The sequence below is a fragment of the Sesamum indicum genome, linkage group LG8, assembly GCF_000512975.1.
Source record: "Sesamum indicum cultivar Zhongzhi No. 13 linkage group LG8, S_indicum_v1.0, whole genome shotgun sequence".
Taxonomy (NCBI): Eukaryota; Viridiplantae; Streptophyta; class Magnoliopsida; order Lamiales; family Pedaliaceae; genus Sesamum; species Sesamum indicum.
In genome coordinates, this window is record NC_026152.1 from 396,445 (window position 1) to 422,425 (window position 25,981).

The 25,981-nt window shown below is 37.2% G+C and overlaps 4 protein-coding genes and 1 long non-coding RNA gene across 9 annotated transcripts; 3 read left to right on the forward strand and 2 right to left on the reverse strand.

Moving 5' to 3' along the window:
* Positions 1,645–8,888, forward strand: LOC105167278 (auxin response factor 6-like). Of its 5 annotated transcripts, none has more exons than XM_011086924.2 (14): positions 1,650–2,981; positions 3,295–3,410; positions 3,633–3,731; positions 3,805–3,861; positions 3,950–4,108; positions 4,205–4,289; positions 4,718–4,808; positions 4,925–5,089; positions 5,167–5,289; positions 5,624–5,699; positions 6,267–6,414; positions 6,561–7,738; positions 7,993–8,183; positions 8,368–8,888. In XM_011086924.2, the coding sequence occupies exons 1-14, from the start codon at positions 2,942–2,944 to the stop codon at positions 8,570–8,572; spliced, it is 2,733 nt and encodes a 910-aa protein (XP_011085226.1). In that variant the 5' UTR covers positions 1,650–2,941; the 3' UTR covers positions 8,573–8,888. The 5 variants fall into 5 exon arrangements, with proteins under 5 accessions (XP_020552012.1, XP_011085226.1, XP_011085227.1 ...); XM_011086925.2 differs by having other exon boundaries at positions 1,651–2,981; positions 3,298–3,410; XM_020696351.1 differs by having other exon boundaries at positions 2,946–2,981; positions 3,298–3,438; positions 8,368–8,754.
* On the forward strand, positions 10,025–12,567 carry LOC105167542. Its single transcript, XM_020695692.1, has 4 exons — positions 10,025–11,325; positions 11,367–11,455; positions 11,883–12,011; positions 12,118–12,567. The coding sequence occupies exons 1-4, from the start codon at positions 10,866–10,868 to the stop codon at positions 12,304–12,306; spliced, it is 867 nt and encodes a 288-aa protein (XP_020551351.1). The 5' UTR covers positions 10,025–10,865; the 3' UTR covers positions 12,307–12,567.
* Positions 13,604–14,807, reverse strand: LOC105167279 (transcription termination factor MTEF1, chloroplastic-like). Its single transcript, XM_011086926.2, has one exon. The coding sequence runs from the start codon at positions 14,701–14,703 to the stop codon at positions 13,807–13,809; it is 897 nt and encodes a 298-aa protein (XP_011085228.1). The 5' UTR covers positions 14,704–14,807; the 3' UTR covers positions 13,604–13,806.
* LOC105167280 (CBL-interacting serine/threonine-protein kinase 23) lies at positions 15,002–20,420 on the reverse strand. The gene is made up of 15 exons (XM_011086927.2): positions 19,457–20,420; positions 18,977–19,039; positions 18,820–18,891; positions 18,618–18,725; positions 18,432–18,512; positions 18,204–18,257; positions 17,998–18,123; positions 17,691–17,780; positions 17,385–17,504; positions 17,145–17,270; positions 16,934–17,050; positions 16,645–16,701; positions 15,906–15,980; positions 15,568–15,640; positions 15,002–15,210 (listed from the first exon to the last, which is right to left on the reverse strand). Exons 1-15 carry the CDS (start codon positions 19,667–19,669, stop codon positions 15,188–15,190), a joined length of 1,398 nt encoding a protein of 465 aa, XP_011085229.1. The 5' UTR covers positions 19,670–20,420; the 3' UTR covers positions 15,002–15,187.
* Positions 21,924–25,531, forward strand: LOC105167281. Its single transcript, XR_002287702.1, has 2 exons — positions 21,924–22,157; positions 24,353–25,531. It is a non-coding gene; the product is annotated as an uncharacterized LOC105167281 (long non-coding RNA).

A 25,981-nucleotide genomic window follows, 5' to 3' on the forward strand; every position in this document is an offset into this window, starting at 1 on the left:
CCCAGAATACACTGATACCTTACGCGCCATGGTACCTAGCTTAATTCATTTATTTTTCATATCAAATCATCAACCACATTATCATCAATCACAATAATATAAACTATTGTGTTCCCAACTAGGTAAGCACCATTTTTTATTTCAATTTACAACAGCAATATCACTGACTTCATCATTCTGTCCTCTATAATTATTACTTAGTAATAATTTCTCAATTCGATTTCATGTAATTACCAATTATACGCACATAATCATATCACTCTCACGTCCATACATTACAATCATATACACACATAGTAACAATTCCACTGATATCAAAGTAATCTAACAAACATTCCACAACTAATTATATAAACAACAAATATACAAAATCTACGTATAAATATAAATCCAAGTTCACGATCAAATATAAGAAATCAATATATATAATATATAATACTAAACATATCAATATATATATATATATATCCAATTAGCTATACTTACCTCAAATCTCAAAATGCTTCAATTAACACAAGGGACTGCTCAATTCTCTATTTTGTCGTCACGTCCTATAATAGAGGGTTATATGTACAATCAATATGTATAAAGTATCATAACCTCTAAATAAAATATTGTATAATGTTCATACATTTTTCATCAATCTCTTAATACTTCACTTATATTAAAGTCCAAACCCCTATTCTATTTTCTTTTAAATAACTATACTTTCTAAACTTGCCAAGGATATATTTAATTTATCAACTAATTCATAAGAATTCATTTAATCAAACTCCTTATATATTTATTAATATCGTTTTAACAACATCTCTAAATTATATAACCATTAAAATCTCATTTTCCCTCTTTAATAACACAATATTTCTTAAATATAATTTTCAGAACATTTTTATGAATTTTCTATCAATTTATCTTTACTATATAATTTAATTAAACAACAATACATAGAATTACGAATTTAGTTAATCATTCCGATGAAATTGTATAAAATAATTATAATAATAATTTAATTAATCAACTATGTTATTTTTATATAAAATGCGATATTTAATTCGATACTAATCTGAATAGTCAAATTTATAAATTACTCTGGTTAAATAGTACATTGGTCAATATAAATTATATTTAATAAATGAACTAATTAAATAATATAATCATATAAATTAAATTAAAATCCAAAATTCCGTACCACTGTTCTCCGCAATGTGTGTGCGTCGGTGTGTGTTTGAATATGAATGTGTGTGTGTGTGTTAATTTGTGTAAAATATGTGTTTGTGTGATTTTATTTTAAAATGTAAAGAAGGTGAGGCGGTGGGTGGCATAATGCCGCTCACTACTCCTTTTTTTTATTTAATTTTTTAAATAATTATTTATTATATTTATTTAATTTTTTAATTAATATAATTTACTTTTAAATATTATAACGAATTTTAATTTAATTAGTCTAAATTTTATTATATCTTAATTTTAATGTATAATAAATTTAAATTTTTTAAATAATTATTAATTACTGTGTGAATTATATAAAAAATTATACGCACGTCATAGGCGAAGTCACAACTGTAATATCAAAGTCTCCTGGAGCTCTAATTATTGCATGCTCCACTGCTCCCACCACATCCTTTTCTTCTGACACACTTTCTCTATCTACCATGTCCTAAATTAAAAATGACATCTGAAAGAAAGGAAAAAATGCTTGTGTTGATTGAATTTAATGGAGCAGAGGAGAGAGAAACCTGAAATCTATAGAGAGAAATAGCCCTTAGTACAGTGCTACTTAGCCCATCAACTCTGTTATGTAGAGTTTAGATATTTGTGTATACAAGTAAAGAAAGTTAAAGGTGAAAAGAGAGGGTGGTTTTGTTTGTGGAAGAAGAGGTTAAAAGAAGAGCAAAATCTCTGTTGTCTCAGTCCCATTATTTATACTACTAAAAGTCTACCAATTCTCATCAAAAAGTAGTTTTGTTTTCATTTTAACTACAAGAGATAATATATAGTATTTATTTCTTTTCTGATTGTATGCTACAACATAAGATACCTATATATATATATGTGTGTACGTATATGGCTGTGTTGAGTGGTAGGAACACGCGCATGCATAGGGGAGTTGATTTATAGTCGTCAGTGAAAATCATCTCAGCTTGGAAGAGAATATAATTTTTCCGTTGGTTGAGGCAAAATGGGCTTTTACATATGTGTTTGATATTTTCCTGCAATTTGTTGAGGAAAAAAAGTGGTGTTTTTAGTTGTGGGACTTTTGCTTTGTGAAGAATCTTGGTGCTGGTCGGAAGCTTTGGGTTTGGCTTCCTTGCGATTGTTGGTTCGGTTGGTTGAAACTGAGATCTATCTGGGTTGGAAAATTTCTGATCTTTGAGGTTCTCTCGTAGCAATTTTCTTCTGTCTAGAGCTTTCTTCTTCGTTTTTTCTCCCCAAAAAGCAATTTTGGAGTTTGTTGTTGTAAGTTGTGAGCTGAAAGGTGGTGAGTGTTTCCATGATGACTGCACTATGAATTTCTTGATCGCAAATTTCTGTGTTTGGGGGCATCCGGAGTCGAAGATGCAGAGGTGATGAAGCTGATACATCTTGGTTTTTGTAGTGAAAAGGGTTTTGGTTGAACATTTTTGGAGGGACTTGTGGCTAATATCGCCTGGTTATCTACATGTGAAGGCTTTATCTTCCACTTCCTCGCGTGAGGTAAGTTGGTGGAGGGGAAGGGTCAGCAAGTGAAAAAGTCACTTCATGCACTGAATTTTGGTGGGTTATTGAGAGGACAAACTGAAGGTATTATGCTATTCTGGTGTGATAGAAAGGAGTCAAGGAAGCTGCACTTCTATGTTGGGAACCACTGGTTGGGGAATTTTGAGATGAATCATTTGGGTATAGTGTAGTTATTGCTTGTTTTCTTGCTGCTCCAACCTTTCTTCTGCTTTTGATCTGCATAATGAAGCTCTCTGCTGGTATGGATCAGCAGTCTCCTGAAGGTAAAAATTTCTTCCCCCCCGATGCACTTCTAAGAGACTGGACTTGTGCTCTTTTTGTGTTTTAAATTGTGAAATTTACTTCATTCCAGTGCCGAAATTCTGGAAAGAACTGAAATTCGACTCGCTTCTCTTCAATTTTCCTTCACTACTCTGAGTCATTCTTGTTATAAATAATTGTCCGTCCTTCTGTTCTTGTTATTTAATATATTTGTGATTTGGAATTACATGTGCAACTCATCTTCACTACTAAAGTTTGGAATTACAAACATTTAGTAGTCTTTGAAATCTAATAATCCTTCTGGAATTTGTGTAGCAGGAGAGAAGAGCTGCCTAAACTCTGAACTTTGGCATGCCTGTGCGGGTCCTCTTGTTTCTCTTCCAGCTATTGGGAGCCATGTGGTGTATTTTCCTCAGGGTCACAGCGAACAGGTTCTTTTTTTGTTGATTATAAATTCAAGTATAGCTTTTTCCTGACCAAATTTTGTTTTCTGCCTATTGTTATTATTCAAGAGCTTTCTTTCCCTGTCTTGCCATGGTTTTCCTTGAAAACGAAAATTTGTTTCCAGGAATCTGGATCACAAATGAAGGCATAGATGTAGTGTAAACAGATATCGTGTTTGAGCTCATAGCTCCTTAATGCATACTGCACAGGTTGCTGCATCTACAAACAAGGAAGTTGATGGGCAGATACCTAACTATCCCAGTGTATCTCCGCAGCTTATTTGCCAGCTTCATAATGTGACGATGCATGTATGTGGTTTTCAAGTTTTCGCACTCCGTATACTTACTGCCTTATACTGGAAGCTTATATTCTTTTTAACAGGCTGATATAGAGACGGACGAGGTTTATGCTCAAATGACCTTGCAACCGCTGAGCCCAGTACGTTGCACTATCTTGATTAGGATTTTCCTCCTTTTCTCCTTATTATGTTTTTAAATTCCTTATGTCCTTGTTGGCTCTTCCACAGCAAGAGCAGAAGGAGGTTTTCTTCCTTCCAGCAGATTTGGGTGCTCCTAGCAAACAACCAACAAATTACTTCTGCAAAACTTTGACTGCGAGTGACACTAGTACGCATGGTGGATTTTCAGTTCCACGTCGTGCAGCTGAGAAAGTATTTCCACCACTGGTAAATAGCATTAGCTGTTGTGAAATAGAAACCACTTCTATTTGATCTTTGTATTGTCTTGGATGTCATAAGTAATTACATAACCCCCATATACAGGATTTTTCCCAGCAACCTCCAGCTCAAGAGTTGATCGCCAGGGATCTGCATAACAACGAGTGGAAATTCAGACATATATTTCGCGGTTTGTTCTTCACTACATTATGAAAGAGTAGGGGTTTGGGTGGATGACGGACAAAAATAGTAGATACATGTCGTAGAACCTTTTTTCATGATGCCTCCATACTTCATATATCAAAATCCATGGCCTTTCATTTGTGATGTGATACTCTACCACACCGGAATATCTCTTCCATGCAAGGAGTCCAGATAATATTCTTGTGATAGACGTCCATCTCCTTTCAGAATTTAGCTTTGAACTGCAATCTTCTCGATGTTCTCAAGCCTAAAATTGTTGTTGTTCAGAAAATTCCTAATAGTTATTGTAGTGTTTATTTTAATATTCTTCTTAAGACCATTTCTTAAATTCCAGAGCATATGTACTTAATCTGTGGAATTTGCTGGTATAACTATATCTGTTTCTTAGTTTTTCTTACTGGACTCTTGCCTCAGGCCAGCCAAAGAGGCATCTGCTTACAACTGGTTGGAGTGTTTTCGTGAGTGCGAAAAGACTGGTTGCTGGTGACTCGGTCCTTTTCATATGGTGGGCAGTTAATTCTCTAGAATAGTGAATGGATACCAAGGCTTTTGTTCTTATTGTTTGAGAATGGCTGCAGGTGATAAATCTATGGTTGACCACTTTTCTTTTGCATTAACCAGGAATGAGAAGAATCAGTTGCTTCTTGGCATACGACGTGCTGCCCGGCCACAAACTGTCATGCCTTCATCAGTTCTATCTAGTGATAGTATGCATCTGGGACTTCTTGCTGCTGCTGCTCATGCAGCTTCAACAAACAGCCGTTTCACCATATTTTACAATCCCAGGTACGTTTTCTTCCAGCAGGACCTCTTCTTGCTTGATCCAGAAACTTCCTGATTCGACTAACATAATTATAATTCAGGGCTAGTCCCTCTGAGTTCGTCATATCTCTGGCCAAGTTTGTAAGAGCAGTATATCACACTCGAGTGTCCATTGGTATGCGCTTCCGGATGCTGTTCGAAACAGAAGAATCTAGTGTCCGTCGGTAAGTCTGGGACTTCTAATTTGCAATTCCTGCATGCTTATCGTTGGTGTTTCCATTTTCCTGTTTTTGTAATATCTGGATCCCCATGAATTCCTACAAGCTCTACTTTTTCGTCCTTGTTTGAACTATACCATCCACGTAAGCGCTGATTAATTTTCCAACAGTGCACTTATTTTGGTGTATGTGCCTTGCAAGGTCATTATATTCTCTTAGAAAATTCGTTTCGGCTATACAAAGTCTGCTTGGGTTTCTATGGGCGTGCTTTCATTTTCTTATCAAGAAATGCACTCCTTGCATATTTTTCTATAAGGCTTCTGATTGTGCTTGGTTTCAGCTACATGGGCACAATAACTGGCATATGCGACTTGGATCCTGCTAGGTGGCCAAATTCACACTGGCGGTCGGTTAAGGTATGTCAGGCCATAAGTTTCTTACTCACTCTTGTGATATTTAGTCATATGCATGTGGATTTGACATGCCTGATTTTAAGGACGGTATTGAGACTGCTCTTTTGAGATGTTTCCTGTAGTGTTTTCACATGGATTTTAAATGAGTAAGAAGTTTTTATGCTCCAATGCTGAGGGTTGTCGGTTGGAATTGACCTGACCCAGTGGGCAAAGCCCATGGGTTGGTTGTAGGGGTGGATAACCCCACTATGCCTATCCTTGGATATATACAAGGCTTGCAATTTGGTTAACTTTGATGGTTCTCGTAGATAAATAGGGAGGAGACTCCTGATAAAGGAGAACAGGTGTAGAGATGGTTTAGGTGAGAGATGAAAGAAATTTATAATCCTTTAGAATACTTATTTGGGATTCATCACATTTGGCTGTGGATGTAGTCTTCACTGAATTGAACTACATAAATCTGATTCCTAGTTCTTTTTTTTGTATGCCTGGGGTGTTTGTTCCAATAACTACAATATCAAATGTCTGCCTTTACTGATGTGCAAAGTATGTTTAACTTCTACTGCTCAGGTTGGCTGGGACGAATCTACTGCTGGCGAGAGGCAGCCAAGAGTGTCTCTTTGGGAAATTGAGCCTTTAACAACATTCCCCATCTATCCATCACCATTTTCTCTGAGATTGAAAAGACCATGGCCACCAGGTCTCCCCTCCTTCAGTGGTATGTGTATTTGAAGACTTTTGTATAAATTTTCATCTCTTCCCTTCTGCCAACCAATGATGTCACATGCCATTGGACAGTAAGGTCCAAACTATTTGATCTTCTGATGGTCTGCATTATGACCTGTATCTTTTTCTTGCACTTAGGGATGAAGAATGACGAAATGGGATTAAACTCTCCCTTCATGTGGCTCCGTGGAGGTGTTGAGGACCTGGGAACGCAATCTCTGAACTTTCAAGGAATGGGGATGACACCCTGGATGCAGCCTAGGCTTGATAATTCAGTTCTTGGCATGCAAAATGATGTTTACCAAGCTATTGCCGCTGCCGCTCTTCATGAGATGAGGGTTGCACAACCTCCCAAACAAATCCTTTCTTCAATGATGCAATTCCAGCAACCCCAAGCTCTAGGAAGCATGCCTGCTGGTTTCATTCAGCCTCAGGTATTACAGTCATCTCAGTCACCCGCTCCTCTTCTGCAAAGTCTTTCAGGAAACCAGTCTCAGGCACCATCACAATTGCATCCTAACTTCCTTCAGCAGAAAGTGCACCATCAGAACTCATTCAATAACATTCAGCTTCCGCAGCAGCAGCATCAACAACAGCAGTCTACTTTGCTTCACCAACAACATCATGTTACTGATCATCCTCTGCAGGCTTCAACTGTTGCACCCATCCTGTCCCGATTATCAACAAACTCGCAGGAGCAGTCTGAGTCTCTGCAGCCCATATCTTCCATGCATCAGAACTTCTCAGAACCAATTCTGAAACCTATGGCAGCCAATACTAGTGCTCCATTACACGGTTTATTGGGTCCGGCCCACCAGGACGAAGCATCGAAGCTTCTCAGTATGCCTAGATCCAGCAACTTACTATCTTCAAGTGGCTGGCCTACAAAGCGGGTCGCTCTTGATCCTCTTCTTTCTGATTGTGTTTCACAGGGAAATTCAACCCAGTTAAATCATTTGGGATCTTCAAACACAAATGTAACCCAGAATGCTGTTTCTTTGCCTCCATTTCCTGGTAGGGAGTGTTTGATAGAGCAAGAAGGAAGTAACGATCCCCAAAACCACTTCCTGTTTGGGGTTAATATAGATTCCTCCTCCCTTCTTATGCAGAATGGGATGTCAAACCTTAAAGGAGTTGGTAGTGATTGTGATAATGCAGCTATAGCCTTCGGCTCTTCCAGCTACATGAGTAGCCCTGTAGCTGATTACTCGCTCAAAACCACAGTGACTTCAAGCAACGGGATTGACGAATCAGGTTTCCTGCGGTCCTCAGAAAATGTCGGGCACGAAAATCCATCCAACAGAACTTTTGTTAAGGTATGTTGCCACAATAATCTTAACCTGATACCCCTATTCTGGATTCTTTGCCTGGATATTCAATTTTATGTTACCCCGATTAAACCCTCGTCTCTGCACTGGATGATTATTTGATTGGGGAAGAACTGGTTGGCTTGCTCTAGGGTCTTTCTAAATATAAGGTGTGTGTTATCACACTAGAGAACAATCTAATGTGCAGGGGTGATGTACAGTTATACGCCATTCTTTAATACGTATATTACTGACATTAACAGGTTTATAAGTCAGGGTCCTTCGGGAGGTCACTAGATATTACCAAGTTTAGCAGCTACCATGAGCTGCGTAGTGAGCTTGCACAGATGTTTGGCCTTGAAGGCCAGTTGGAGGACCCCTTGAGATCAGGCTGGCAGCTTGTATTTGTGGACCGTGAAAATGATGTGCTTCTTCTTGGCGATGATCCCTGGCAGTAAGTTCCAATTTCACTTGTGTTATCATAAGCAGTTGGTAGGCAATAAGACAGGATGGTGGATGTATTAAGCTGCATTTCTGTGTCACTGGTCTGAGTTTTCACACAAAGAGTTAAGGGTTAGAAGGGATTCTCCTTGCTGATTGTTGTCTCATGCATATAGTTGCTTCTCTTCATGTCACAGGGAGTTTGTAAACAGCGTGTGGTGTATCAAAATACTGTCGCCTCAAGAGGTTCAGGAGATGGGAAAACAAAGGCTGGAAATTCTGACTTCCGTACCAGTTCAGAGGCCGCCCCTCCCAAATGGCACTAGTGATGGCTACGTGAGCCGACAGGAGGCCAGGAATATTAATGCTGGAATCCCATCTGTCGGGACTCTTGATTTCTAAATCATTTTTACTAGTTATTATGTCTCTACTGCTTGTAATATTAGCTCTGTTTTGATCCTGTTTCTAATTGAAGCCTGCCTTCATAGAAGCTATGTTACTGTAATTATGTTAGTATAACCTCCTGTGTTTCTCCAGCTTAAAATGCAAGAACCCAGATTGCTGGGGTACTAGTTTCAGCAAAATTTCTGTATTTTTTGTTGTCAATGCATTCAAAGCTCTAGAAAATATGGAAAAAGGAAGGAGACTGATAATGTGTACTGCAATCCAAGATGCCGTTCATTCATGGTCAGTCTTGTAAGTTGATGTAGTTTCCCCAGACCATGATGCTCAAGGCAGGGAGGCAAGAAAATGATCTAATTTTGCTCAACAGGAAATGCTAACGTCGGAATAACATTAAACTAAGTTGTGTACATTGAATAATAGACACACACACACACACACACACACACACACAAAAAAAAAAAAAAGGCATCCATTTTGCCTAAATGTGAATTACATAATTGCACTTTCATCCAAAAGGAAACAGATGGGTAAGTTACAGTAGTGTCCGCAAAATCAGGAAAAGGAGCACGCAATTCAATAATATCAATAATCAATAATAGATGGAGTCTAACTCTGTCCGTTGCCTGTTGGAGTAGTAATGGTGTTGGTGATTAGCCCATTAATATTTGTTATCTTATTAATACATCAAGAACTGAACTACTGTATCATCAATCAATTATTATTTTAAAAAGGAGGAGCCAACCCAAACACCTGGGAGCTCAGAAAAGGCAAACCAACTCTTTGAGTATAATTAATGATTGTTCATTGTTTTTGAAGCAAACAAACTGATGAGCAGGAGAAAAAGGTTTCCATAAGCGAAACGATACAGCACCTAATTCTCTCCGGGTGAAAAACACAGTTAGGCTTTTGATTCTTGCTCATCCCTCTACCTTGTCTCTTATTTTCTTTGTATTTTGAGCTGTTAATTTTGGATGAATTGATCATGGATATGTATATTATCTTCCTTTCAAATTTAGTATAATTTTATGTGGTTTGATATATTACATCTAATACTCCTTATTTTTGTTTTTATCTAACAAATAAATCATTCTTTACTCAAAATTCACCAAAATTATTGATATTAGTAAAAGAGTTGGATGAATTTATGTTACTCTTTTAACTTATTACTGATATACTATAACTCAAACAACTCTTTTTACTAACCGAACTACTTTTATACATATTACATGAAAAAATAAAATATCTAAATTATAATATATCAATATCATATTAAATTAAAATAAATAAATTAGTTATGATATTATTGAGATTACAAAAGAAATTGATAAAGTAAAAAAACAGAGTAAGAAAAGTATAGAAATGAAATTAGGGGAAAAACCAGAAAAAGAAAACATGCACTCAGACTCACTATATATGAACACATGCACTGGCCGCATGATGATGATGGATCATACCCCCCCAATAATCACTACTTTCTCCGGCAACTCAAAACTCGCCGGGATATGGACGAGTCTTGGAGAATGAGAATGGGTACACCCACGTCCATGTCTCCTCCCCGGCGATCCACCGAGGACTCCACCTCCTACCTCCCCACGACCCTTTCAACCCCCAACACTTTACCGACGTTTTTGGTGGCCCCCCTCGCACTATTCTCTCCCGCCAGTTCTCCGCTAGTTACCCTAGATCCTCATCATCCATGCCTTTCTTCCACCAGGATATTTTCCGGCAGCAGGAGAAGGCTTCGCCTCCGCCGGTCAGTAGGAGTGGCCGAGGTTTGCCTCAATTCAGCATTCCTTCGTGGAAGCAGTGGAGTGGAGAAAGTAATCAGCGTAACCGTCAGAATGATGGTTTTTATAATGATGTTTTTGGATGGGATGATGAGAGTGTCGTGAGGTCAAGATTCTTGGTTTGAAATCAATTGACTGTCGCTGTTGGTGTCTGCTTGTTCGACTATGTTTCTGTAATCAGTTGTCTGATATGCCACAATCTTTCCCTGTTTAGATCCTTGGTTTTATCTGATTTCTGTCCGAGTTCATAAAGGCGCAACCTTGAAATATATGAAAGAGAAAACAGAGTACACTTTTTACATGAAAAACTTGTATGGAGCTGTATAATTTGAGACTTGAGAGAGTTCCTTTTTATACAATGATGTGTGCTCCCAACTGTCGACCTCCTAGAAATCAAACCAAGATGTTAGAAAAAGATGATCAGTTGTGCAGAAACGTACATTCTGAAATCTTGATCCATTTTCAGGCCAATAAATGTCAGGTCTAAGCGGAGTTCGACAAGAATGGGACATGAAAATTACCCGACACAACAAGAGTTGCCACCGCTCATTTGTATTTCTGAAAATGACTTCCTTGGGAACTTCAGGAGCTACTCTTTTGGATCGAGTCGAAGAAATGCATCCCCTGAAAGCATTAATCTCGAACCATTGTCAAACAGCAGTTTCAGAGTGTCTGCAGATGATTTACAGCTCAACTCACCATCGTCAGCAGTTTCATCAGTTTGCCAGTCAGACAAAGAGATAAAAATGAACACATGTGAAACTGAGCATGAGTTTTTGAGGAAGGGCACCTTGGAACAAGATTTAGAAGATGAATCCGTGAGTTCGTATATTATTGAGATCAACTCTGATAACAGGGAATGGACATGTGAATCAAATGGTGTCGATGAAGCAATTGTGTGGGCGAAAGAGAAGTTTCAAACACCCTTTTCAGAAGGAAAACCCATAGAAGGTTTGAGTGAGTGATGTTAGTTATCATGCAAGTTTAACAATTTATCTGTTAAGGTGATGTTGAAATTATCATACACTTGAAACCTACAGAAATACTGAAGGGACACGAGCTTTCAGAAAGGACAGAGAGCTTCGAATCAATGGTATGTTATTTGTCGCATGAACTGGAATTCGTGTATAGGATATACAGACTGCCTTGTATTGTGAATTCTCTGCATGCAAGGTGCAGCATATTGAGTTATTTGCTTTTTCTGTCAATCATTTGGTATGCTGAACAACAATACGAATGGATTGCTGAAGAAGAAACAAGCAACGTACTGAGCCATAGATCAATCTTGAGCGTTGCTTACCTGAAATTAATCACAGGATTCCGAAATTTGTTTTTCCAAATCTTGATTAACCATCTTCAATTGATACTGGAAAATTGTGTTGCTGCAAACAGATTATAGTTTTAGTAATATCATTTGGATATTATGCTTCATAATCCAAACTGGAATCATGATTGAAATGCAAAAGCACATGCCTTATTCCAATCAGTGAGATAAGATGCATTTGTTTTTCACCTGAAAGGGAACTACTAATTTCTTCAGTAAATCACGACAGATAGAAGCAGAAACGCAACTACTGGATGAAAAGATAAGGTTGTGGTCAACTGGCAAGGAAGCTGATATCCGGTTGCTCTTGTCTTCACTGCATCATGTGAGATGAATTTGCTGTATCCCATTACTAGTGTCAAATTTATTGTTTGAGAGTTATAGAAATTTGATTTTCCAAAGCATAACAAGAACCCTGTCGGCCCATTCAGATTCTATGGCCTAAAAGTGGCTGGCTAACGATACCTCTGATGAATATAATTGACAGCTCACAAGTGAAGTTAGCGTATCAGAAAGCACAGTTGTGCCTGCATCCCGACAAGCTGCAAGAAAGGGGTGCCACACTTCCAGAGAAACACATTGCTGAGGAGGTCTTTTCTGCTCATCAGATGAGGTTTTAGCCATTTTCTTCACCATTACTGCATGTAAATTTCAAAAAAACATGGGATAAGATGAGATGCAGAGTAGAAATATGATTGCAGTCGATTATATGACTGTGTTATGTTATTATTGTAGGATGCCTGGGCTGCATTTATCTCCCAGGATATTTTCTGTCACTGAAAAGTTGCAGATAATTTGAAGTGCTGTTCCGAAATCCCAATACTAGTTATAGCCTGAATATGATGACAAGAATATTGAGCAGAGGATGGGACTGTTCTCAACTGAACTCAGTGTTGACTTGTGAGTGAGGTCCCTGGACTTGAGTTCTTGGGCAATTAATACCATTTACATAATTGGGATTCACATGCAGTCCATTATGCACTGGTGATGGTAATTATATGGAGCATTGGCCTTCTTCAACTTGGAAAAATTTAAATGTGAGTATTGTATATCAACATGCTGTTTATTAAATTTTAGAGTGCAAACCGTCCATACCAGGAATGTTCGTTGTATTGTTGGATATTGTACTTCTTTCGGTCCTTCAATAAGAAAACTAAAGCAAAGAAAAGGATTGCTAAGAAGAACAGAGGCTCGTCTTTTATTTGGTCCTTATACGAGAGGAACTAAAGGCGGACTTTTAGTTTGGGACCTAGCAAGCGTTTGAAGCTCATTCTTTTTAGGCACATCTGATCCGGGTTAGAATTTTTCATCAGGCAAACACCTTTTACATCAGAACTTCAACAGAGAAGTGAGAAGTCAACTGCTGCACATCTATCAAACAAACGACAATAACGTAAATAACTGTCTCAAGAAATTTCATGGACGGCAGGATGCCATATCGGGAAGTAAACCCGGTGAAGATGAGCTTCTCCTCTTCTGGTCCAAGAGAGGGCTTCCTCTCCAGACCCGTAACAATGAGACCGCCCGGAAGCCAGACTGACTTAGCAATCTTTGTCCTACTACTTAACCGACTCCAGACTTCAGTTCCTAACTAGCAAGCTGAGGTAAGCTAAGGGTTTTTTCATTCAATATCAACTGTTACGTAATAGAAGAGTCAGGTAGGGGATTGGGCTATAGCCTCTCATCTAAAGAATAGGAAGTATGCCGCTTCAACAAAATATAGAAGTTTTGAGCAGAGGCTACAATCCGAGGCATTGGTCGATTTAAGCTCCATTTGGTCTACTGTAATGGATATAATTAAGAAAATACTAAACCATCAAGAAAGGAACACACCCGAAACTGGGAAAGAAATAACTTACTTCTGCCTCACTTCATGCTAATGATCAAAGACATAATCCACAGCCATCAGAGCAGACAAAAAACCAAACTTTTCCGTCAATTTCTCAATGGACTGGAATGATTGTAGGCACTCATATGATTTCACAAAAAGTTACTTTGCAGTTTCTTAAGGGCATCAGCCGGTAATTACATAGCATGAGAGGATATATCCATCCATTTATCCAACTAAGACAAGAACATGAGAAGAAGAAAAGAGTGCAAGAAAAAGAGGTATCTCCTTATCAACTCCCTTGCCTTAACAATTCCCTGAACTCCTCCTCAGTGGTCTTGAGCATCAAGGGGAGTGCAACCTTTGCTCCACTCTGTACAGCCTTCATATGTCGAGGCTTTATTCTCTTCTCCAGACTAAATGCGAAATACTGCGGAAATCCCTTCAGCTCCTCCAATCTCCCATTCATTTCCTCAGAAAAGTACTTGAATTTCGGCTTGAAATTGTTCTCAACGCTGAATGTGAACAGCCCAGGACACCTCAGTACCATCCCCACTGCATCAGCCTTAGAAAAACCCAGACTGACGAGATAATCCAGTTTTGGTATCAACGTGTTCTCCACACTCGAAACCAGTAAAATGGGATCTTGATAAGCTAATGCATGCAAATCTTTGAACCCCAGCCTATGGAGATAGAATAGAGCCGGCTTCAGCTGATCTCTAACACTGGAAATCAAGACTCTTGGACATTTGTTGATCACTCTTCTGAAATTCTGCTCAGGAACTCTAAGATCGTAGGATAGAAAATTGAAAACTGGGTTGAGGTCAGATTTTATATCTGAAGTCAGAATCTTGGGGCACATACCAAAGATTCTGGCTAAATCCTTGAGGTGGATGCCTTTGGATTGGAGGAAGGTGACAATGGCGTGGATTGAATGTAGAGGAGCGGTGTGGAGAGAGGGGTTTTGGGCCAGAGCTCGGCCGGAATCGACGCCCATAATTTCAAGGCAGAGGATTTTTTCTTTGAATTGGAGGGAGATGCTTGCATTGGTTCGTTGGTAGAGTGGGTGTTGATGGAGAACGTTTTTGGGTTTGGGGGTTATGAGGTTGCTTTCTAGTTCTGAATCTGCAGCTGGTTTTTGAGAAGAGAAGCACATGGAGGAGTGGAACGCCGTTGCCGCCACAGGCATGGTGGTGGCGCCGGTGGCCCTGCCGTGGAGTGACAGCGGAGGGGCGAGCGAAGCAGGATTGAGTTTTGTTTTGGCTTTCTCCTGGCTCAGCGGCCATGTCTGTTTCTCTTTTTATCTGATTCTTGCACTGCCACCTGGCGATTTGTTCCAACTTTATTGGCCGACACTGGATATCACAATGGATTGGATGCGAAATTTTTCAACATGTTCCGTGAAATGACAAAATAACCCTACATTTTTCAACAGTTCTCTCCTGTTTTCTGTTTCTTATAATTCTACTTTTCAAGAAACACGACTGCAGAAACATCAGTTTGATCCTTGCTCACTTATGAAAGCAAAACACAAGTATTTTTCTAATTTTATAAAAAGTTTTACAGTCCAAATAAATCAGGGGTTTGCTTGTGCATTTGTCTAATGATACAGGTCAAATGACTGACGACAACATAAGTAGAACAACTTGAAGCAACCGTTGTAACTACCACGATCAAGACGACGAGATACCTGACACTGTCGAAAAGGACCCAAAAAAAAAAAACAGACATGAGTACTCTTATAATTAATGAGACTGAACTTGCAAATCAACGCATGCATAGGCATCGATGTATGTTGTCTTGAAACATCATCAATGCCTTTGGCGACTGCTGCAATCTTCAAGCAATATATACTATGATGTCTTCTTCCACACAGAAAATGAATAAAACACATGAAAGCTTTAAAGCAGCAGAAGAGAACGGTGTGGTGAAACAACAATCATTGGGGTCAATCTTTTTGAAGTTAAATATCCAACTTTGAAGGCCACATGCAAATTTACAGAAACAAGAAAGAAAAAGAGAAAAAGAACGCAAATCGCATGGACATACTAACCATTACTGGCTTCCACTTCGTCGCCTGTTTTCCAAACAACATCTTTCAACCCAGTTGAGAGGTTCTTGTAAAACTTCATGCAGAAGAAAGAAAACAAAAAAATTGCCATCATATAACAAATATATCTAGCTTAATGGTAAATGAAAAGTACATGCAAAAATAATAATTTCCACGCATCAAGTTAAAACAGTATGTTACAGGTTATTTTCTAGTACCAACCTGCAGCCACATGCTACATATTTAAACATGCATTTGCCAATCAGGTAGTCAACCACATAAGTAGTCAACCATTTTATGGTTCTTCCAGAAAGCTCATAACTTGCGACAAAATCTAATACCTTGTGAAATTCTAATGTATCTCCTCCAGTCTTACGAAGCTCAACCATGTGAAGTGAAGGAGCCACTTCAAAGATCTGCAAGAGCATTTAGGATTAGATCAAAGCAAAACCATTTCACAGGCAATGTTGATAATTTCCTTCTCTATTAAGCAGGATAATCACGATCTCTTTATATTTTGCATCAATTACAAATTACTCATAATCATGCCAATTAAAAGAAACTCCGCACTTATGTCAACATACATGAAACTCAAAATGAAGTGCAGGATATAACTCACTATATTTGTTTTCATTTTCAAATTATCTTCGAGATAAGTCAAAACATACCTAATGTTTGCCATCATACAGATAAAGTACACCTTATCTGGGTATTTTTAACTGTTTTAGCATAAATACATACATATATATACACACACATATACATAAATATATATAAAAAAGACATGATTTGACAATGAATAGTAATTTGTCTCCCAAAACACAACATTAAACATACAATACGTTTCAATTATCTCCAAAAACAAATCCAAACGTACATTCTATCTTTAACACATACTTATTTATCTTTATTTTTCTCTCTCTATCTCCACAAAACACAACAAAATACTCAGAAAACAATCCAAACACTATGACTATTTTTTGCATCAATCAGGCGTTAACCAAGAACCTCTCTGGTCTTGAACAAGACCACATTGGCCAAAATATGCAAGAGATTAAGAGGTTTCTCCAGATAATGTACCTCTGTTGCAATTGATAGGTGACCCTTGCGCCCCGACTTCTCACCATGAAGTTTCATCTGAGAAAAATAATCATCAAAAGGGATCACAAGACGAAGAATTGCTACAAGACCTCATGGCTCTCTTGCATAGTATTTAATAACTATTTCTCGAAAGGAAAAAATCAAAAGAGATCATAGAATGGTAAAAAAGTTGAAAGGTAGGAACATGAAAATGTTTATACATGAATAAGATATCAAGTCTAAACAGAAGAGTTTTGAGAATGGTATGGCAAATAATTGTGTGAATCACCTTGTAGTTGTTTTTCTTCACGTCAAACCCCATAGGTGCAGCAGCTTGCTCAATTTTTGATATGATCTCATTTGCTGGACATTTGGATGTAAATCTTGTTTCTCGCTTAACAAGTCCCTATCATCAAATATAATGTCAGGCATCTTTTATTAAGCTCCCACAGATGGGAGATTCTGTTACTCTGCCAATTTAAATATTATATCAAACAGACCATTTGCTTTTCAAAGAGAGAATTGAGATTGAGACCCTGTGACTTAGAGATAAGCTCAAACGCATTCATGGTCAGTGGTGTAGGCGGTCGTTCCTCCCGCCTCTCTACAACAAGGTTTGGAGATTCCTGGATATAAATGAGAAATGTTAACTGTTTATGCAGCTTCAACTTTATCACACAATACCGCGTAATATCAAAACCACTTCAAAATGTAAATCAAGAGAAACATAAGAAACAAACCGCTGATTCATTAAAAATAGCATTAATGTCATCAAGGGTAACATCCTCGTGTTCAAAAACAGGTGACCTGTATCCTTTCTTGAACCATTCATTCTCAAGAATCTCTGCAATTGTGATGCGCTGTTTCACATGGACAAGGATGGTTAAGTTTTGATTGGCAAGAAAAAGATCAGGCAACTGTGGATAGGGACTGTAAGAAACCGGTTTCTTTCTCTAATAAAGCAAAAAATTCAGATCTTGTTATTTCTCTTTCCCAGGTGCGATAGGTGGGGACTTGATAATTAGCATGAGAGATAGGGAATATACCGTTGATGGATTTGGATCCAGAATTCTTTTGATCAATTTCTTTGCACTTGACGAAAACCATGCAGGACATGAAAAATCAGCCTTAAATATCTGCAAAAGATCAAGTTTTGACCATTATAGTTTTTGCAACGATATGATGCATGAACCAGGTTACATCAGTTCTTCTTGATGTGTCCTTTGAAAGTTTCCCAACTAATTCAGAAATCAAATAGAACTTATTTGCCCCAAGGGGACACAACACAAAAGGACAAGTAACTATGCAATAGTTTAATCATCTTTCTAGAATTACATATTAACAGACAATTACCTTTTTATACAATGCCATAAGATTTGATTCCTCAAAAGGCAAAAAACCAGCCATAAGGACAAAAAGAATAACACCACATGACCAAAGATCTGCCTTAGCTCCATCATAACCCTTATTGTTGATCACCTAGATGATTAGAGGACCAAAATGATAAGAGACCATTGAGAAAGCAAAGTTCCTATGGATTTGTGACGCTGATTACAAACCTCGGGAGCAACATAATTTGGTGTTCCACATGTTGTGTGAAGTAAGCCATCTTCCTAGCAACCAGAATAAGAAATCGAACTTAAGTCATCTTATGCATAATCTACCACATAAAGTCTTTAACAAACACCGGATTAATATCAATATATAAGTTCCTTATAGTATGATGGAACTAATAGAAGAGAGACAATAAGAATTTTTATGGTATTGCATTTGCTCAATATACTAACCCGAACTTGTTGAGGTAGAGCACTCAATCCAAAATCTGAGACTTTAAGAACCTCATTAGCATCAAGCAGCAAGTTCTCTGGCTATAAATGAATAATATATAAAAATCAAAACTAATGATTCAGAGTGTGGTGTGAGTTATTCTGGAGAAATTATGAGATGTAACGGGAAAAGAATGGAAAGCTAACCTTAAGGTCCCTGTGATAAACACCTCTGCTGTGGCAGTAATCTACAGCATTGATGAGCTGCTGAAAATATTTTCTGGCTTCATCTTCTTTTAGTCTCCCCTTAGTGGCCTGGCCATAAGAAAACATCACGAGGCTATATGTAATTAGCAATAAGATTGTTATGAAAATTATCATTAGAAATGAGAAGCACTTAAGAACATACAATTTTGTCAAAGAGTTCACCACCAGTGACAAATTCCATAACAATATAAATCTTTGTCTTGCTGGCCATGACCTAAAAACAGGAGAATATCATCTATCATCAACAGATCATTTAACTTTGACGTCAGACTACATAATAAAATCACCAGTCTCTATACCTCATACATGCGAATGACATTTGGATGCCTTATCAATTTCATGGTTGATATTTCGCGCTTAATCTGCAAGAAATGCAAAATAATCACAATTACATAAAGATACAACTTTAAGGGCACAAAAAAAGGAAAGGGAAGAACAAGAAAACAACAGAAAGAAATAAGAGCAACAAATGAGATATCCTGCATAGTCCTTTCCACATTTAGGATCTTCATAGTAAGCCTATTCATAAGTAGATACTCACAAACAAAAAAATCCGAAGAAACAAAAAAGTATCAAGATTCCAACACCTGGAAAGGGGAAAGCAAAATGAAAGAAAGTAGATGTCAAACTTGAAAATCCAGAGAAAAAGACGTGTCCATATATATGAAAAGGTCAAACTAAATTCTTGCATACACTGAAAGACTGATCCACATACAAGATCTGAAAAATCAGACCCAAACAGAACATAGGTAATAATTCATCAAATCAAGAAACCGCACCTGTCCTATCATCTTGTGCTTGAGAACCTTCTCTTTATCAAGAATCTTGATAGCCACATTCTCGCCTGTCTCTACATTCCTTGCAAACTTCACTTTAGCAAAAGTTCCTTCCCCCAGCGTCCTCCCCAATTCATATCTTCCTACCCGTGTCCTCCCACTGCTACTCCCACCTCCACTCCCCCCAGCACCACTTGATTTTGATGCCATAACCATATGTAAGACCCTTTATCCGTCTGTATCTATAAATCAACGTATCGATACAAACTCCCCTTTTTGCACTGATCCTCAGTCACTTGGCAATACAAATCCCATCCATCTCATCTTTTCTTGAGTCTCTCCTTTCCTCTTTCTTGAATCCTGAACCCCTAAAGCCTCTTCTTCTTGCAAGGCTGCCACACCTGAGACTTGGCTACATTCATCTTAATATGCTTTTTTGTTTTTTTTTTTTCCTCGCAAAACTAAAACGGAAACAACAAGTAAGAGAATTCCGATCAGAAACTTTTCGAGATTTCAACTTTGGCAAACGAGGACCCGGAAAGCTTTTTCGAAACGGAAGAATTCATTAATGCAAACCCCATCAGCAACCGTCAAATAATAAAAGATTTATTGGCTAAATCTGGAGAAAGATTCGAGATTAGTTTAAAGCAGCGATGAATCAGGAATTTTAAATATTGTCGGTACCATTTGTCTTGGAGATGTGGGGGCGGAAGAGTGTAGAATTTGTGTCGGGATTTTAAGGTTAACGAGATTTAGAGTTGGGATTTTGCTCAACGATCAGCCAACTAATGATAGAAGATTTCAAGCAACACTAATGGAATCAACTTAAATCAAAGATTAACGGGACGGTCGAGATATGTTTAGGTTTAATCATTCATGGTCATGGGTAGCGTGAGGATTTGGATGTAATACGAGCAAGAGTGGACAACTGAGGAAGGTGGCGTCCGCAGTGGTGGGGTTAGAGTAAGGTAAGCTGCAGAGATGCTTAGAATGAGTCGTCACCCTCATGAATGTTTGACATTTGACTGGAAATTTTTCATTCAAATTAAATTTGTCAAGTGAAATTAATTATAAAATAAGTGTTAGATATTTATTAATAAAAATTAATTATTTTTCTTAATTATATAATAAATTATATTATAAGTATATTATATTTAACGACTCAATTTAAATTATAAGTTTGTCGATTGACATCAATCGACAAAGACTTTTTGGCATGGAACGTTGATTGCTTCTTCCTAAATCACATAATCAAATGGTGGACATCATTATCAACTTATCCCACATTATTAAGCTAAAATATATAATATGCAAATAGTTGGGCATCATAAGCAGTGAAATTGTGACCTTGAAAGCACCTCTAATTATTCAATATGCCTTTAAATTATTGAAAGGCTACATAATTGAGTTTAGATATTCATCCTAGGTTGCATTTTGTGGTTCTTCCCCATTCAAACTTTTATTGTAAATTAATATTATGTATCATCTTATATTTTATATATATATATATATAAGATTTACGATATTAATACATTTAAACTACTATCATAGTATGACATATAACGTGTTATAAGAAAAAAAAATCGATTATTTTGTTTCTAACTAATTTTTTCTACAATCAACAGAAGACATCATAATACAAAAAAAAAGGTGCATATTTTATTCATCTGATTTGTATAAAATTGAATATGATCCATCCATCTAAAATCAGATAAGACCTAATGACTTATATTAATAAGGAAATAAATGTTTATCTATGTGAAAAAAATCCAATAATGCTTGTACAAAAAATGGCATATATATGTTTTTGGATAAAAGAAGGTTGTGAGGGTGTTGTATTTGCTTTGGGTCAACTACTCATCACCATTACAGCACCGTAGAATAGAATACTTAATTCAAACTAAAGTATCTTTTAATATTAAAGAGGATAATGTACATACATATATATAATTTACTAGACATTAAATTCACATTAATTTAAAAATGAATTACAAAATAAAATACTCGACGTGTAGTTGTACGTATTTCAACGTGTAGTACCAAGACAATAAAATAACATATCCAAACAATATTTTGATTCATGGTACTGAAAATCTGAAATAATAAAATAAAATATCAAAAAGGATCTATCTATATGTTATTCTCTAATTAATAATTAGTTTAATTATAATGAATTCGTAAGTTATGATTTAAATTCATTAACCGCATCTAATTAATTTTTAATATTTGCATATAATTAAGAATTGTATATTTGAATCCACTAATCCTCCCCCTCTCCCCCCACTGGGTCAATGGGGTTTGTTTTTTCCAAAAACCGTCTTTAGGGCCTGAACCCCAGATGGTCTTCCTGTATATTGGACCTGAATTCGGCCCACTACAATGATGAAGCCCGAATTCCTCGTTGTATGTAAAACCGGATTTGCAACGCAGCCCAATACAGTTGAATAATAGAGGCCATGGTTTTGAATTTTGATCCCAAAGAGCGACGCCAGTAGTTGTTATCTGGAAATTAAGTAGAAAATTAACACAAAGTTTGATCTCAAATTAGCGAGAGCATCACATACTGTTCGTTTGCATTTTTACTTGGAGGTTGTTTGAAGTTTTTCCTCCATGGATTTGTAGTTTTTGAGCTAAAATGCAGTAAAATTTCACTTGGAAACTGCTTGGGAATGATTAGTGCGTGATTTTGGGTGGTGGCAGAAGGGTAAGCCTCAATCAAGGCTTGCCAAATCATGCTTGCTTTTGGAACTACGTTGTTTGTTAATTATGCTAATTACGCTGCTTTTGCATGTATTTTATGATGATATTACTTCTTTTATGATGTGCTGAACATGCTTGGATTTTCTTCTAATTTACGGTTCCTTACAAATCGATGTTTCTGCGTCGTTTTACTTTTTGTTTTCTGAAATAGCGAAGACAGATAAACAAATCTACAGTTTAACATATGGAATAAAAAATACAGACTTGTTCCAGTGAACGGTCTGATTGCTAGTTTAGATACAGTCTCGGAAAGTTGGGTTATTGTTACAAATTCTGCATACTTCAAATCTAGAGCAAAAATGGAAAATAAGGTGAAGCTATCTGAGCCAGAAAGAAGTAGGTTTTACTCATGAAAGACAGACAAAGACCTCTGAACCTTCTTGAGTAATTGGGTAGTCTGGGTGGTATTAAGAGATGAAATGGAAGCATTATGAGAGGATGATGGCAGCTTGGTGTATTGTGACAGAGAAATAGAATCATTAGTGCCAGCTTCTTTCTCCTCTTCATGTATTGTGTCCAGCATCTTTGATGTCCGGTGCCTCATGACGCTTACAAACTGTGGTGGCGCCACTTCTGTGATGAATCTGGCTATACGGGCATTTGCCATTTTCTTATGATGTTTCTGGGAAAGTAATAAGTTTGAAGAGGCACAAGATAACTTGTTTGGTGGAGGAAATGGGAGTTGTGGACAACTAATGCTGTACCTTGACTCGAATTTTATAGCTCCATGCTTGTTATTTGATGAGGTTACGGATTTATTTAAAGACTTAAATTGAGTCAATAGTCGTTCTCCAAAGGTTTTAATTGTTTTTAGCTGTTTATGCCGCCTTTTTCTTTTTGAATTTATTGTCTGAAAACAATGTTGGATTTATCAGTGTTACCATAGTGGATGCCGAGATGATTAACTTCACAATTGGGACCAGATGATGTTGTGTGTCTAAACATGGATGGGGAATCATATCCACTACAGATATCCTTTTTGTTGGCATCGAAAATTTTGATTTTCAACTTTTTCAGGGTTTGCCTAAAACCAGTTTTTAGTGCATGCTGTATATTTATAATGGGTGAAAATCCACATCACGTAAGAGTTAAGTATATCACTATTGGTTAGAGAAAATTCTGCTTAGTTCGTTTCTCTGGAAAATTCAGGAGCCTAAAACTTGACAAGTGGGGGCTTCTTCTCCATGTATCATCCTGTGCACATATTTTAGTCATCTGTACCAATTGCTTCACACTCACAACTCCGAAAATGTCTTATTTTGTTTATTTGCTGGAATCTAATTATGTGAATAGAAAGAGAGTGCAAGAATGACTTATTTGAAGAACTCTGTGTACTGTGTAAAAACATCTCTCAAGGGGAATCTATATTTTTTATTGTATGAGCATTGAAAGATTGATGATTTGAGATTGAGAAGATCGAAAATGAACCTCCTACTGGGAGAGAGGATGGGATGTTAAACCTATATATCCTTTAGGAGCCTTATTTAATAGTGGGATCTTTGGAATTGCGCAAGTTAACTTAAGAAGAACCCACAAGCCTCAATACACACTTGTTTATCATCTTTGTTATAAAGCATATCTCAATTTTTGATTAATTTATACACTGGGGTTCGGTTCTACTTATCTAAATAGGTGTTAGCAAGCTAGTTGTCTGCGCCCTGCTTGTTCTGGGTCTTTTAAGTTGTAGTAAAATGACTCTTTTTAAGGCCTGGGTTGTTTTAAGTCATATGAGAGCCAGTCTTAAGTAATTTATACAGCATTTTGTAAAATCTGTCAACAGTGCTTTAGGTTGGGGGTAGGGTAATACATGGCTTCTGTTGTAAGACATGTTACGGATTTTTCTCTACTTATGGTATCCAAATATATGTTGGCCACATTTAATGATATTAAGTATGCTCTCTCTTTCTCAGACTAATAAGCACTTTGTTTTTAAATTATTTTGACAAATGAATTTAGGATAGGAAACCACTTTAGCTGTAAGAAATCATAAATAGGGAAACTAGAATATGGCTACTCTTTGATCTTGACTCTATGCCAATACTTAGGTTATAATTGTGCTAGAAGCTTCTCGTTAGTGCCTTTTTTGCATTCTCAACGTAAAGTGCATAATACAACGATCTAATCGTTTGTTCTATGCAGGAGGGCTTCTGGAGTTGGGACGAGGGTGAAACACATGCTATTCATTTTGAAGGATTGGATATGTTCCAATCAAGAGAGCAGGATTTCTACCGTATTGGTGTTGTTATGAAGTAAAATGCAGACAAGGACTGCATTATGATGTCACGTTCTGTTATGAGAATTCATTGTGTGCAAGTCAGAAGTTATATAGACCTTGTTTGATTCCATATGGTTTTGGTGGCCCTACAACTCAAGTGGATGAAGGAAATTTGTCACTACATGGTATTTGGCTAGAAAGCTCATCCATCTTTGATCTCAGGTTACCTTCTATCCAGGGCACACACAGTGCCTCTTACTGACAATTAAGGTTAATTCTTTTTGTTCTAGTATGCATTTTCAATGGCTTTCTAAAATTCCTAGGGTCAATTATTTCAATTCTTGAAATTCACAGGAGTTACATTTTTGTTCAAAATCAAGTATATCACTGCTCAATTTCACTTGATTTGAGGAATGACTCCTTTCAGTATTTGTAATGTTAATTGTTTATACTTTCTGGTAGTGTTGGGTGTATAACTAGCACATATCCAGATGATTGAAAGAGTTGCATTTGATAAAGAACTGACGATGTAAAATGGATTTGCAGTTGATGGATTAATGTATAGCTATTTAGTTGAGCAGTCCTGAATCTGATTGCTGTCGGGCATGCTGTGGCCTTCTAATAGAAGATCAAGTTGGAGGAATCCCACTGCCCTTGTTATGTATAAACTGATAGTAAAAACAACACAATTTTAGATATCTCACATAGCTTGTTTGGTAGTTGTGCTTTTCCTCTAGTCTCCAATGCTGTAGAGTTTGGGGTCAATTATATGATACTAGTTGGGGGTATTGCTATTGTTTGGTTATCTTCTAGTCTCCAAGGCTCCATTCTTTGGCCTGGTGCGGCTGCTGAATTATGTCGACAGACAAGAATAAAAAGAAACTTTTTCACTTTTGGACTTTGAACAACAGTGACGTGAGGGTGAGGACTAAGGAGGAGTCTGCCTCTGCCTCTCGCAATTTCTTCCAGATAGCAGCTCTAATTTAGACGACTTTAGATGATGTGCTATCAGAATGAGGGAAGTTGGAATCATACTGCGTCTCTTATAGACCGAATTTCTGTACATTTTTCGCATCAACAAATCCATCCAACATTCATCTTAATCACCAAGTCCTTAACAATGCATCACTGCTCTAGGTGTCCCACTTATTTAAATGTTTCAATTCGGATGGGGTTTCTTTGCTTTTTACAGTATTTTCTTTTCTATTTACGACTTAGGTGACGACTTATTTATGCGGTAATTTAGACAAGAAAGAGTAAACTCCGACGGAAAAACTAACTTTATAAACTATGGATCACATATGCGTATTTCAAAAATTAAATGAAATTGAGGGCAGCAGCAAAGCCATCACGTGCGCCGTGTAAGGCAGGTAACTGATATGTGATTAAAGCTAAAAGGGCATCAAAAGAAGAATAGTAGGAAAAGGGCCCTAAGAAAAGAGAAGAAATGGTTGTATATGATATGAAACTGTCACCACCTTTTAAGTTCCAAATGCGACATTTATTCATGTCTTAATATATCCATTTCCCGGTCATTTTCCAGCCCTTTTCTT